The sequence below is a fragment of the Colius striatus genome, chromosome 1 (assembly GCF_028858725.1).
Source record: "Colius striatus isolate bColStr4 chromosome 1, bColStr4.1.hap1, whole genome shotgun sequence".
Lineage (NCBI taxonomy): Eukaryota > Metazoa > Chordata > Aves > Coliiformes > Coliidae > Colius > Colius striatus.
Window position 1 is genome coordinate 79,135,443 of NC_084759.1, and position 13,174 is coordinate 79,148,616.

Consider the following 13,174-nt stretch of genomic DNA (forward strand, 5'->3'; position numbering starts at 1 on the left):
CTGAGGCTTTCTGGTAAGCAAATAGAATGTGAAATAAAACTCAAAGATACATTTGAAATGAGATCTTGAGAAAAAGAACATACTATTTGATATTGTACAATCAACAATTTTAATGTCTAGCTGTATGGGTAGTGTTCACCTTAATAGCCCAGCACCTAGCTTTACAACTGTTACTTGAACCCTGAATTTTTATTCAGAGGTTAACTGTTATTAAGTATTTGCAATAGAAAATACCACAGTAAGATGAAATGCACACTGCAAACAGACTTCTTATAAAACACAAGTACTAGTGACACATTTTTAAAGCATGTAGGAGCATTTACATACATCACCATTTGTCTGACTCGGATACTAATGCAATATTGCTAAATGGCAGTTCAGAGAAAATCTCTTCATTATGGCTGGTTGCAATTCTAATACATCAAATACATCCGTAGGTATCCAAGAAGGACGACGTTCTGGATGTGCAAATGGATCACTCCTGTTATTTACATATGTCAAAACTTATTTTCACATGCAATTACAGCTTAAAATAAAATGAATAGACTTTTAACCAAATGCTGGCATAGCATTACTCTTCTGTCTCTAAATTGGTGAATGACAACTCACATTAAGCTGTACATCTGGAAAGCAAAACAATATCAACTGTATGTTGTGTGATACAGTACTACATATTGTATTTGCATTAGGCTTACATCAAAGTAAAATTCAGTGACTTTTATTTATTTGTGCCACACAACTATGCATTTAACACAAGAACCATGACCTCATAAAGAAATGTTCCACAAATTCTTTGTGCCCATCTGTGCTGAAATTTAGCAAATGCATTTCTATACATGCACAGTAAAGTCATAGCTAAGGTCAAATACACAGGTAATTGCAATGGCAACAGGTTCCAGGAGCACAGGTATGATTTTCAGTACAGGGGCAATCCCTACTCCCTTTCAGAAGGACATTTATCACACAAAGAGTAACAATGCAAAGAGCTCCAACCACTTCAGGATTCCCTCTTGAACCACACACACATCAAGTACCCTTATCTCAGCATCTTCCTACCTGTATACAGCCAGAGGACCAAATATTAGCAGCATTAACCATTAAGGGGTGTGTGTGTGTCAGGTCCCATTTGGTATTTTTCCTTCTGCCACCTAGAGCTGAAGCCGCTTTTTTCAATAGGCAGGGCTGCAACAAAGCCCACGCTGCCTGGGCAGCCTCCCAGAGACAGCAGCAAATGAGGAGGCTGCTATTTGCATTTGTTGATTTAAGAGAGGATGGGGGTAGAGCAAGGGAGTGGGAGACTGCTAAAGTAATTCCCATATTGTCTGCAGGCCGTATTGACAGTGATCATCAGTCACCTGCTCATACTTCCTTCACCCCGGCCTTCAGAGGGAGACCAAAGGTTACGCTGGGTCACAGGATCTGGAGGGAAATGAAAAGACATGCAAAATCGAGCTGCCAACCCACTGCATCTGTAGACAGAGTTATCCCCACTAGGCCACATGTTCCAAAAACTAAGACGTTTTAATAGTCTCATGAGAACTTGTTAAAATATAACGATGAAGAGAATAGAGAGGAAAAATGCCAAGCTCTGCTTGCAATTACTGCACTATTTAGCTGGGATATTTACAACCAAAAAAAGCACATTTGCCTTTTCAGGATGCTGTTTTGCATCACAAAGGCTTTCTCATTTGCACAAACAAAATCAAGTATTTGTGTCCTGTTGCTCTTCTAGACAAATATCCACTGCTCCAGTTTCAGGGGTGGGATGCATTGCATGGCATTCTTTCCCAAGTCTCTTAAAAACCATACTGGTGTCCTCAAGAACAGAAGAGCAAATATACTTTACCATAGTCATGTCAGCAACTAAATGGTGTTTTCAAAGTTCACAGAGCTCTAATTATGCTGTCACGTTAGTGAGGGCTATAGGGGACTATCTTCACACAACACACAAACAGCTTTCATACTTCCAATTACTGCTCACTTAAAATACAGTAATTTTTTTTCCCCCAAAACTGTCCTGCAAGATTCACACCACCTATAAACTTTGTGTCCAACATATGTAACAGAAACCCCAAATCCAGTATCTTGGAACTCACAGCCAAAAGATGCATTGACACAACACAGTCCTTATTGGCACAAGCAGATCCACTGGAGTCAACTGAGCTCATTTGCATGAGAAGGACATGAAAGGTTAGACTTCAGATGAGGGCCAAATTCTGCTTGCAGAAGCAGAAAAACTGCCCAGACACATGCAGGACTGCAAAATTTGACTCCAGAATATTATCCCCAAAATCTCTTGCCAGAACAAGTCAGATGTATTTAAAGGCAAGCGTGAAACTGAAGCGACTGAAACTTCCAGCGTTTGGGAAGGGGACAGGATAGATGACAGCTCAGAAGTCTGAATTCTCATGCAATTCTAATTTGTAAAATTCCCTCAAATAATCCACAGTGACAGTTTTACTCCATGTTTTTATGGAAAGCAAGAGGAAAAAAACTTCCAGATTTGTCATATTTAAACATTAGAAATCTACCATTCAGTTAGTGTCACAGAGCAGCAATTCCAAGACAAGACTTTAAGAAGCTGAAGTGAAATTATGCAAAGCAAGATACAGGCCAGTTTTGCTGTACATTCTCTGAACAATGAAGGTGAAGGCAATGCTGTTAGGACAGTAAAAACAGTAATTCAGTGTTTAAAGTAGAATTTCTTTCATGACAGAAATGATTCTATTTGTATTGCAGTATTGTTCCTATGCCCCCACTGAGTCACAAGCTGAATGGAGAATACAAAGACCTGGCCCTTCTCTCATCTACAGATGAAAACAAAAAATGAGGGAATGAGATTTAGCAACTTATCCCAAATCCATGTAAGCATTCCACAGCAGAAGTAATGGAAATACACCTCCTGAGTTCTAGTTCAGGATTTTAACTATAAAATTAACCTTCTTTAATATATTAAGTTATTATTATGATCATTTTGACAACTGGCAAAGGAAGTTGAAAAGATTAGTAATTTTTCAAAACAGCTTACTGCCAAGGATTATAAAAATCTATGTCCTTATGCCTCAGTTGAACAAGAGAGACATACAAAAGTGTAAGTATCTGTAATACATGCCACCTCTTTCTATTTGTGTTTAGATTACTTCTGGTTAAGAGGTAGCTGCAAGATACTAATTGATATGTTGCTATGATCAAAAATCAGTTGCAACTTGTAATTTTGTCATTTAAAAGACAACACTGTGCTTGGAAATTTCAACAACCTCTTTGGCAAGACATGGACAATACAGCTTGAAATTTTCTCCTAGATTTAAGTTTCTGCTACTAGTATAACAAAACAAAAAAAAAAAAACAGTTGTCTCTTGATAACTTCTATGAAAAATCCTAACCTTCCCCTCACAAGCCCTGAAAGATGAAATGGAGGACTCCAAGCAACATAAGACAAAACTAGAGGAAAATCTGCCTGGACATGGCCCTGTGCAACCTGATCTAGGTGTACCTGCTTTAGCAAGGGCATTGGACTAGATGATCTCTAAAGGTCCCTTCCAATCCCTATCATTCTGTGATTCTGTGAAAGCAAAGCACTTCTTTCCTAGGCACTTCCCCAGGCAGCATTGTAGCACCTTGGTCCCTCACTCCCATTTTGAACCTCCCACATTTTTAAGAGCTAGGTAACCCAGCATCTATGAAACAGGCTCGTGAAAACACTAACTAAACTACATAAAATCCCACTGCTAACTAAATTAACACCCATCACTTCCAAAAACTACAACTTTTAATAGTCCAGCTGGGGCATGGGATGTATAGAGGGAACAAGCAAAACAAAAGGCAGACTCCTAATCTCTAGAAACCAAAAACTGTTGATAAACAGCTTCTAGTCTCACCTTTCAACAAAGCATTGCCATTGCAACCACACTAGCAAAAAACCAAAAAAACGGACATTAAAAACAAAGCAACCCACAAACCCTAAACCAAACAAAAAAAGCAAACCCCAGCCACTGTTATTTCGTTGACAAGCTGAAAAGAAATAGAGCCTTCTGAACTATCAAAGAAGCACAAACTTGAGTTACCTGTGAAGCGTTTAAGTGTGCTGATGATATGTCAATAATTCTGGCAAAGCCAAGCTCTACACAGCAAGTAAGAGTTTTAACATCTTTATTCTTCACTCTATCATTACTGATTCTGCCTAGGTTTTCCCATTATTTTTGTCAAATGGCATCAGGAGGATGAAAGGTGGGCCCAAAAAGAAACAAGCATCAGAGGAAGGAAAAAAAATAAACACAGACCACGGTTAATGCAATACCACAATGTGTTCTGTCTCAATATCTGAATGAATAAATACTGATAAATTCTTAACATGTACTAACATAGATTTGGAAAAAATCCACTCAATCCAACCCACTGGTAGGGCAACACAACCACTGTTGACACATGTATCCACAAGACTTGAACAAAGAGCAAATGATGGAAAATATTTCCCATGTAACAGTCAAAAATACATGCATTAGAGTGCTTCTAATTTAAAACAAAATTACAACTAACTTATAAATAAATATGGTAAGATGGTAAGGAAGCGCAGCTTACAGTAAGGTCATAGCTTTGAGAAAGGCAAAAATTTTATCTTTTTCATAGATGATTACTACCCTGTAGCTGTTCCATCCAGGTCTTACTGCAATATGCCAAGAACCATTAATACCAAATAAAAAAAGCTTAACATGTGAGAGTATATGGCAAATCAGATTTTAGCCTGAAGCGCTAAGGAGTTTTTCATGTACAATTCTGAAGACAGCACAAATCTGCTTACTGTATGTACCTGATTTAACTATTGTGACCTGTTCGTGAAAAGCTGGCTGCACTGAGAGAAAAATGAAATCTCCAGCAGCAGGGCATTGTACCATTTCAGCATTTGTTTTTTTCTTTAATGAAACTTAAGAATTACCATGCTTTTTTTTTTTTGGCTACTTTAAACAATACAGAATCTTTTCACAGATCTAAGTGTAGCTCTGCCTAAAGTTCCGACACTTCTTTTGTTTCATCTGCAAACATATAGAGTAGTACTTAAGGTTAAATTGATGTCACACATTAGAGTATAACTCAGATAAAATTATAGCACAACTACTTTGACATAATTTTGTTATCAGTAAGAGAAGTGCATCGCCAGTAGCTAGCTTCAGAAAATCTGCACAAACTAAGCACTGAGAATATGTCTTAAAATTGACTGAAACTGAACTAAGAAATCATAAAACAGACAAATAAGATGCTTTTTAATCTCTGCTTGATCTTGTACTACTCTTATTGCTGCAGACAGCTTTTGAAGGAGACCTTTAACATCACAGGCTGATTAGCGTAATGAAAGAAGATTGCTCTCACCGACAATAAATGCACTTGAATGGGGAGAAAAGCAATGAGGGGTACGTGATGTGGAAGGCAGGGAGACAGAGGAGAAGGAAAGAAGAGAACTCAGGATAAAAGCTATAGTGTATCACTGGTTTTAATTAGATTACTACATCGTCTTCCTTTGGTCACTCAAATTCTCTCCTGTATAGGGGGAAGCGCAGTTCATCCGTCATCAGTTCTTGCACCACATTTGTCCATCAAAGATTATGCTACATAAGACTGTGGGTATCAGTGATATATAGAAAGTGATCCCTCTCCAGATGCTGTTTGCATCTAAATGATACATACTACTTTATACTGAAATAAATCTTTGCAGGTGAAACTACTTACTATTTCCCACATGGCTTGTCCCTAGTTGTTCTTTTGTTTTTTATGGAAAATATTTTACTTCTATTATAAATAAAAAGATGGGATGCCTAAGTAACTGCCATTTACATGCAGTGACTAAATAGTAAAATGAATTTATATAGAAACAGCTAATGGAAACTGCTCTGACAATCTCCAGTCATCTGCTGTCTACTTCAATCATAAGCCTTAGCTAAAACTAGCTACAGTGCAACACAAAGAATATTCTTAGGCATAGTAACAGCTTTCTATTATCCAACTGAGTAAACTAAAAGCTACAATCTTTGGTTGTTAAATAAAAAAGTATTAATATGTTTGGCCTAGAAAAAGAGCTAAAAGAAAAACATCCGAAAGACATCAAACTTTAAAAGCCTTTTTAAAGCATATCAAAAGCAGACGTTATCTGGACCCAACAGATTTTCAGAATGAGCAAACACAGAATACTAAAGTGACAAAGGTTTAGTGAATGTTTTCGTGCATTCATACTTAATCCAAAGCAGACCATTAGTTTCCCTATCAGAACCTCTCTTCACAGGGACTTGAAACAAGTTTCCTGACATGAAGTACTACTAGTACAGGTCATGAAACACAGATGGAACAAACAGTAGAGAGTTGACAGGACATACAGTACTTAGCAGTGTTAAGGAAACAAAACAAACTGTCCAAGCTACTGATCATGCTGTGCAAGTTTGTCCTTAAAACTGCCTCAAGTTCAGAGACTTAAAAAGGTGGTTAGTGAGATACCATCACTCAAGTCAGCAAGGTAGGGACAGGACCTGATATTTGTACTGGCCAAGTTGATAAAAAACTTGTAGAGAACAGAGATAGTGAACCCAAAGATAAATACAGTATCTTGAGGGAGAACTAATCATAGTTTTTGTAGAGAAATGCCACATTTCATAAAGCTATTATTAATTTCACGTTAAGAAGTCAATAAGCAAGCATACAATGGAAAGTCCATTGATGTAGTCTGTGGATTTGCACATGACAAGATCTCACATCACAATCTCTTAAAAAAATCCTTAGCTGGCAATGGATACGAGGGAAGATTCTCACGATCATTCTAAAGAATTTCTTGGAAAATACCAAACGGTGTCAAAGAATAAATAGATATGTTTCCACAGTTGAGGCAGGACTCTAGAGAAATCCCAATGAGATCTCTGCTTGGGCTTGTGCCCAATCTAGGACAAGAGTAAAGAGTAAGATGGCAATAACTACTGAACAATTCTTTTACTCAGTAAAGGTGTATAAAAGTATCTTGTAAAGCTGAGCAGTTGCTCAGCAGAGGAAGTAATGGATGAAATTCAATGTTAAGCAATTCAAAATAATCTAGCTTCTGTGATCAATAATGGACTATTAACTGATGTATACAAAAATGATACCTTAGAATGAAAATAAATATTTTTATGACAGTATTGGTTCATTGCTCAATAGTAATCAAAAAAGACATGATACTAGTTCATGAATAATTACAGAATGAACAGAAAATAGAACAGAAACCATCACTATGCCACTAAGTCTTAAGTATTATATGCACTTCTGGTTCTAGTGGCTCAAAAATGCCATAGATGAAATGGAAACGGTATGGAAAAAAAAGAGTGATCAGGGGACATAAACTGATCTCATGACAGCAGAAAACAAAACAGAATAGGATTTCATAGGTTTGGAATACAGGTAACTGAGGGAAGCTACAGTACAGGTTTACAAAATCATGATGGATGTGAAGAAGGCAATTAGAGAATGACTGTTTACCATTCTCTTCCTGTAAAAGTAATGGAAGTACAGGGAGCTATTTCAGTACAGGGACATGAGGACAACAAACAAAACTACCAGCAAAAAGAAGGATATCTCCTTTTCCAAAGAACACCCACTCAAGTACAACATCCTGTAATAAGGGGTTCAGTAAGCGCTAAAACTTCAGATGGCTCCAAAATACAACTCAACAAAATAGACCAAGCTTCTTCAGGAGGAACTCAGCATGAAAGCGTTATTCGGGCTTGGGAAGTGCTGGCTTGTGGGGAATACTTCTGCAAACCTCTCTCCTATGTGCTTATGCTTTTTTTCACACACCTGCTTTCAGAGACTTCTGGAGAAAGCCTGCTAGAACACATGGTCCTTCAAACTGATCCAGCATAGACACTATGATGTCAACTTCTTTCATTAACTATAGTTCACAACGATGCCCCCGAGTGACAAGTTTTCTCTAAAAGCACTTGAGAGACCAAGAGATGTGAAGAAAACAATTATTCACATCCTTAAAATATTAACCTTGGGCCAACATCAAGCACTATTGCCAAATATAATATAGAAATATCTCCACAAGCAACTTAAGGAAACAAACTGCAATATTAGCTAAGCACAGCTTCTGCTGGGATAAATACTGAACACTGCATTTCATACCACTGTACACATACCCTGACACCCAGCCAGGTCCACCTAAGTCATATTTCCTCATAAGGACCAAAGACAAAATACCAACACAAAGATTAAGGCCTGAAAGCTAAAACCAGTTGTTTCAAAACAACTTTTCACTTACCTTCTCAATTTTACTTTCTATTAATTGTGTCTTAGTTCTTGAGCTTATCTGTCTGAAACGAATGCAAGTCACAGAAGATACAGCTACAGACTAAATATACCACATAATCTGGTCTGAATAAATTCACCCATACCTAAGAAGCCTGTGTTTAAACTGTTCTTAAAACCCTCCCATAACAGAGGTCCTACATTCTCTCTCGGCATCCTAAATAGCTAAGACAGCAAACAGCTGAAATAAAAGCTTTCCTACTTTTCACATTGCCTCCCTTACTGCATTTCATCTCTCTTTCAAAAAGCTAAATTAGATCCTAAAATATAAGTCTCATGGCAGGAAATTGTTGTCCTAAGTATGGATGAAATTCAAAGCCTCCTTTTATCGCTTTCATACTTAGACTGCAGGAGATTGGTTTTGCTCGTTCACTAAAATCTGCGCAGTCATTTTCTGTCCTTTACCTAGTGATTTACCACATTTAAATGCTTTCAGGAAAAGTAGTTACAAAAAAATCAAGACTATGTCCCATTATATTCACTCTGAAATCTAAGCCAAACTCAGACAATTATTTTCACTTTCTATTGTGGTAATTCGAGGCAGAAATACTAAACTAATATGCCAGGAAAAGCAGTCCAGGCCAGAAAAATACTATAATATTTCAAGTGAATCCCTACAATACAGTATCTGTCATACTTTCTTCCTTAACAGGAACAGTCAGTGTTAATGTGACTTAATGAAGAATCCTGACAACATTATCATATTTCTGAATTGAAATTACTTGATTACACTCTCCTTGAAGCTATTATTTACATCTTAATAAAGGACTATCATTACAGTTCTTTAATGGCTCAAAAGTGATCAAATGACAATGAAAAGCATAACCTGAGAGCAAAAAATATTTCATGTATGTAAATTTGACAAGTGTGCAAAACATGAATAAATAGCACATAAAAATATGCATACGAAGGAAAACTGAAAGAACAAATTCTTTACGCTCAGAAAAGGGGAAAAAAGGAGCACAACACAATTTTAATAAAACTGAAGTTAATTTTGGGCTCACTTTTAGAATGAAAAATAATGAAATTCCAAGCCTGCACTTCTCAACTTTCAGTTTCCATCACGGATCAAAATTCACAGTTTCGACTATAAATCTGGAAGAATCTTGCTTCAGGTTTTAATAATTACTTAAGTGCTACTGCTTTTCAAAACAAAGGAATAGATTCCATAAAAATACCTGGACAGTAATTTTAAGGCTTCACCAAAGCTGACCATACTGAAGAATTCTGCTTGTTTTACTATCTGGACAACTGGAATGCATAATCAACTTTACTGACTGTGGTGATTTAGCCAGGTGTCCACAAAGTCATAAAATCACTCCCCCTCCTAAACTGGACAGGAGAGAGAGAGAAATATAACGAGCAGTTTGTGAATCAAGATAAGAACAGAGAGATCGCTCCGCAATTTGCATCATGGGCAAACAGACTCAACCTGGGGAGAAAAAGGTTTGATTTATTAAAGGAACAATAAGAACAGGGAGATAAGAAATAAAACTGAATCTTAAAACACTTTCCCCCACCTATCCCTCTTCCCGGGACTCTCCTTCTTTCGCCCCCAGTGGTGATGGGGAATGGGGGTTGCAGTCAGTTCATTACAGATGGACTTGGCCTCTGCTTCTTCTCAGGGGAGAGGCTCATCACACTTCCCACTGCTACACTGTGGGGTCCCTCCCACGGGAGACAGTCCCTCACGAACTTCTCCAGCATGGGTCCTTCCCACAGGCTACAGTTCCTCACAAACTGCTCCATCATGGGGCCTTCTGGCAGATCTTTGTTTAAAGAAGCCACCCCTGTAGCTCCCCCTGCTACCAAAAAACCTGGCCCAGGTAAAACCTCTACACTGATAAATGTTAAACAACTCCTTGATCTCTATTCAGCACTCATCAGGCAAGAAAAATTCTGTACCTATCGTCTCAAAATATTCCTGATTTCCCATCAGTGAAAATGGAGTAGACTAAACTATTTAATAATACACCTTTTCAGAAGATGCAATAGGATTCAGCAATCTAAACTGCCACAAAAATATCTTCCAAAATTTTTATGCTGCTTGTTTACACAGCCCCTTTTCTACAAAGCAGTTTTATTTCACCACAATTAATATACTTGACTTGCCATAATAACACATCTCATCCGTAATTTCTCAAGACAAGGTCAACCTTCTGAAGAAGCTAAGAAAGACACTTTACAGATTGGGAGCACAGACACATTAAGAATGAGGTCAGCTGTGTGCCTACTGGATGACCTGAGTGTAGATTGTCCTAACCTGACTTCCCCCCCTGCATTCTCACTTCTCACTATACACAGTTGCTTCCTTGCTGGTGTCTGACTCAACTAGATTACAGGTACTTATGACTCCTGGCAAGTACCTACAGACAGTAACTACAGACAGTCAGGTGAGGTCAATGATGCAGAGGTACCGTTTACTAATTTCAGTCATATTTTCCATGTAGTTCTTGATCTGCTAGCAAAAGATTGAGAAAAACTATGGGAATGGAGAGGGTAGGAAACATTATTGATTTTTGCATACTTGCTTTTATTCATTTGGTGTTTCCAGCCAGATTTTTGTGTACTTGTTCCGTACTCACCTAATGTCAGCTGTGAAAATGCTCACCATTGAGAACAAATTATTCTGGTCAACAATACTAAAGTAATTAATTGAAACACGGTTCGCCTCTTAAAAACCTCTCTTTCTGCCAAATTTGAAGGGAGTGATGATAGAACAGCCTAAACAGTTTGACAGAAAAGCCTTACACTACAGAAACATGACAAGAGGTCCCTAGAGTAGCAGAGGGATTACATTTAGGAATATCCCTCTTTATTACATTTCCCTTCTTTCTGAGGTAGATCAGCTGCACGTTATAAAGCACAGTGGCCATTAGTTAAAGGGACTCTATAACCCTATATACAAACATCCTTGAAGACAAGAGGATGATAAAGTATTCAGAATAGGCAGCTTCAAGACAGAATTTTGTTAGTATGAAGGAAGAAACACTAAATATATAGTTTAAACCTTCAGTCATCACAGAAGCAAATACTACTTTCTTAGCAGTTAGCTTGATATTAAGTGCTGCTGCGACCAATATATTAGTATCATGAAATAGGAGCATTTAACTATCTATAATACAAACAGCAAATCTACTTTAAGTCAAAGATTCTTCACAAGCACACAAAAATGAAAGATTATCAAAAGCCCTCCTAACAGTATTAAATAAGTGTTCCCAGAGTTACTGTGAACAGACAAGAACTGTTCCCCAGAAACTACCCTATTAGCTTTAAACTACATAAAGAACATTTAGTATTTCCTCCACATCAGCTACTCACAAATCAAATGATCAGTCTTAGCCAGCTCACTTTTTAAATTCTGCCATAATTGAGGGGAAAAAATAATTAAGCAATATTATTAGTCATCTTACCATTGTTCCCTGGTGGTTGTAATGCATCTCCTGTCAAGCTACACCATCCAACTGGGAAAATATCTCGAGAATCACACCTGCACCAATAGTCAAATGCTCCTCTCCAGCCATCAAATGTAACAAAAACTTCATCTCCTTTAACATCTCCAATGGTTGCTGGGCAAATCAAGTATGGGTTCTTTCTATCTATAGCTTCAAGTTTCATTCCAACTTTAAAGCAGTTTGGCACAGGTTTTGGTGGTTCCTACAAAAGTAAGAGTGGTAGAATATTCTATGATTCTATGATAATATTTTTATGGCCTCTTAAAAAATAAAAAGCCCTATTTTTCTCCAACATCCTTACTTCTCATATTCACTGCTCTCAAAAAGTTAGAGTAGACATTCAAGGAAACTTAATAGTATTTAAAATTTGCTTTTGCTCTTCTGTATTGTAAAATTCTAGATTATGTTCCCACAAACACAGCTGGGATAATTAGCAAAACTCTCCATGACATAGAGACCCCACTAGAAGTATTTACATAAGCAATAGGTTGCACCTAATACATTATGTCTGGGCAGGAAGACAGCAGAGGCACTAAAATGAAATTATTACATGCTAATAAAGAAGAGGAGGTTTGCAAGGAATGGATATTTCTGAGGACTGATAACTGTCTGGTAAAAGCTTCACCTCCCAGTGAATCTATGAAAAATTCATTAGTTTTGGACATAATTTATAGGCTTCTTAACTCAGTTGGTCTTACACCAATTCCAACTGGACAAAAGAAACAAAAATCAAGTCCATGTGACCAGCATAAGTGTATCCCCACAGCAGGAGTTGTGACCCCATGGAACCTGAATTACCACCTCAGCCTCGGGAACTTCATTATCCAAAAGACATCTCAGATGTTACAGGCCTCAGGACACCTCAGAAAATTTATATGAATTTATAAGAAAAAAAGTATTATATAAAGTTGGCATGAAAGCAATGTGATTGCAGGTCTGAACTCAACTATTTAATTTGTTGGTAGACTTATCGATGTCACTCTCAGTATTAAAAAAAGAAGTCACTCAATGTGACAGTTTTACCACCTTGACAAAAAAATTAAACAACATTTTAATATTTTTTTTTTATACTTTTTCATGTTTCACAGTAACTTTCTCAAGAGTCATATTTTAAAAAACTGAACAGCTTTCTCTCCTGTTTTCAACTACTTTCTCACTCCATTTTAAAAGATGAGCAGGTGCCCAATTTGACAAAACCATTTCAAGCACCACTGTACTCCAATGGCTCTTAGTCCCCATAATTTTTTTTTTGTTACTCCTGAGCACAATCACATGAATATAGTGATGTTAAGAAATGTAATATGCATTGTATCTTAAATCCATGAGACACAAAATATGAACTAACACTGTTTCTCTAAATAACACACCATACTTTAAAGTCTCAACTCAGGAAAAGAGAT

The 13,174-nt window shown here is 37.3% G+C and overlaps 1 protein-coding gene across 3 annotated transcripts in view; it reads right to left on the reverse strand.

Moving 5' to 3' along the window:
* The window catches only part of SCML2 (Scm polycomb group protein like 2), a 69,921-nt gene that overhangs the window by 23,767 nt on the left and 32,980 nt on the right, over window positions 1-13,174 (reverse strand). For all 3 annotated transcript variants that reach the window (XM_061988569.1, XM_061988568.1, XM_061988570.1), the window contains one exon: window positions 11,733-11,976. In XM_061988569.1, coding sequence (XP_061844553.1) covers window positions 11,733-11,976 — 244 coding nt within the window. The remainder of the gene's footprint in view (window positions 1-11,732; window positions 11,977-13,174) is intronic.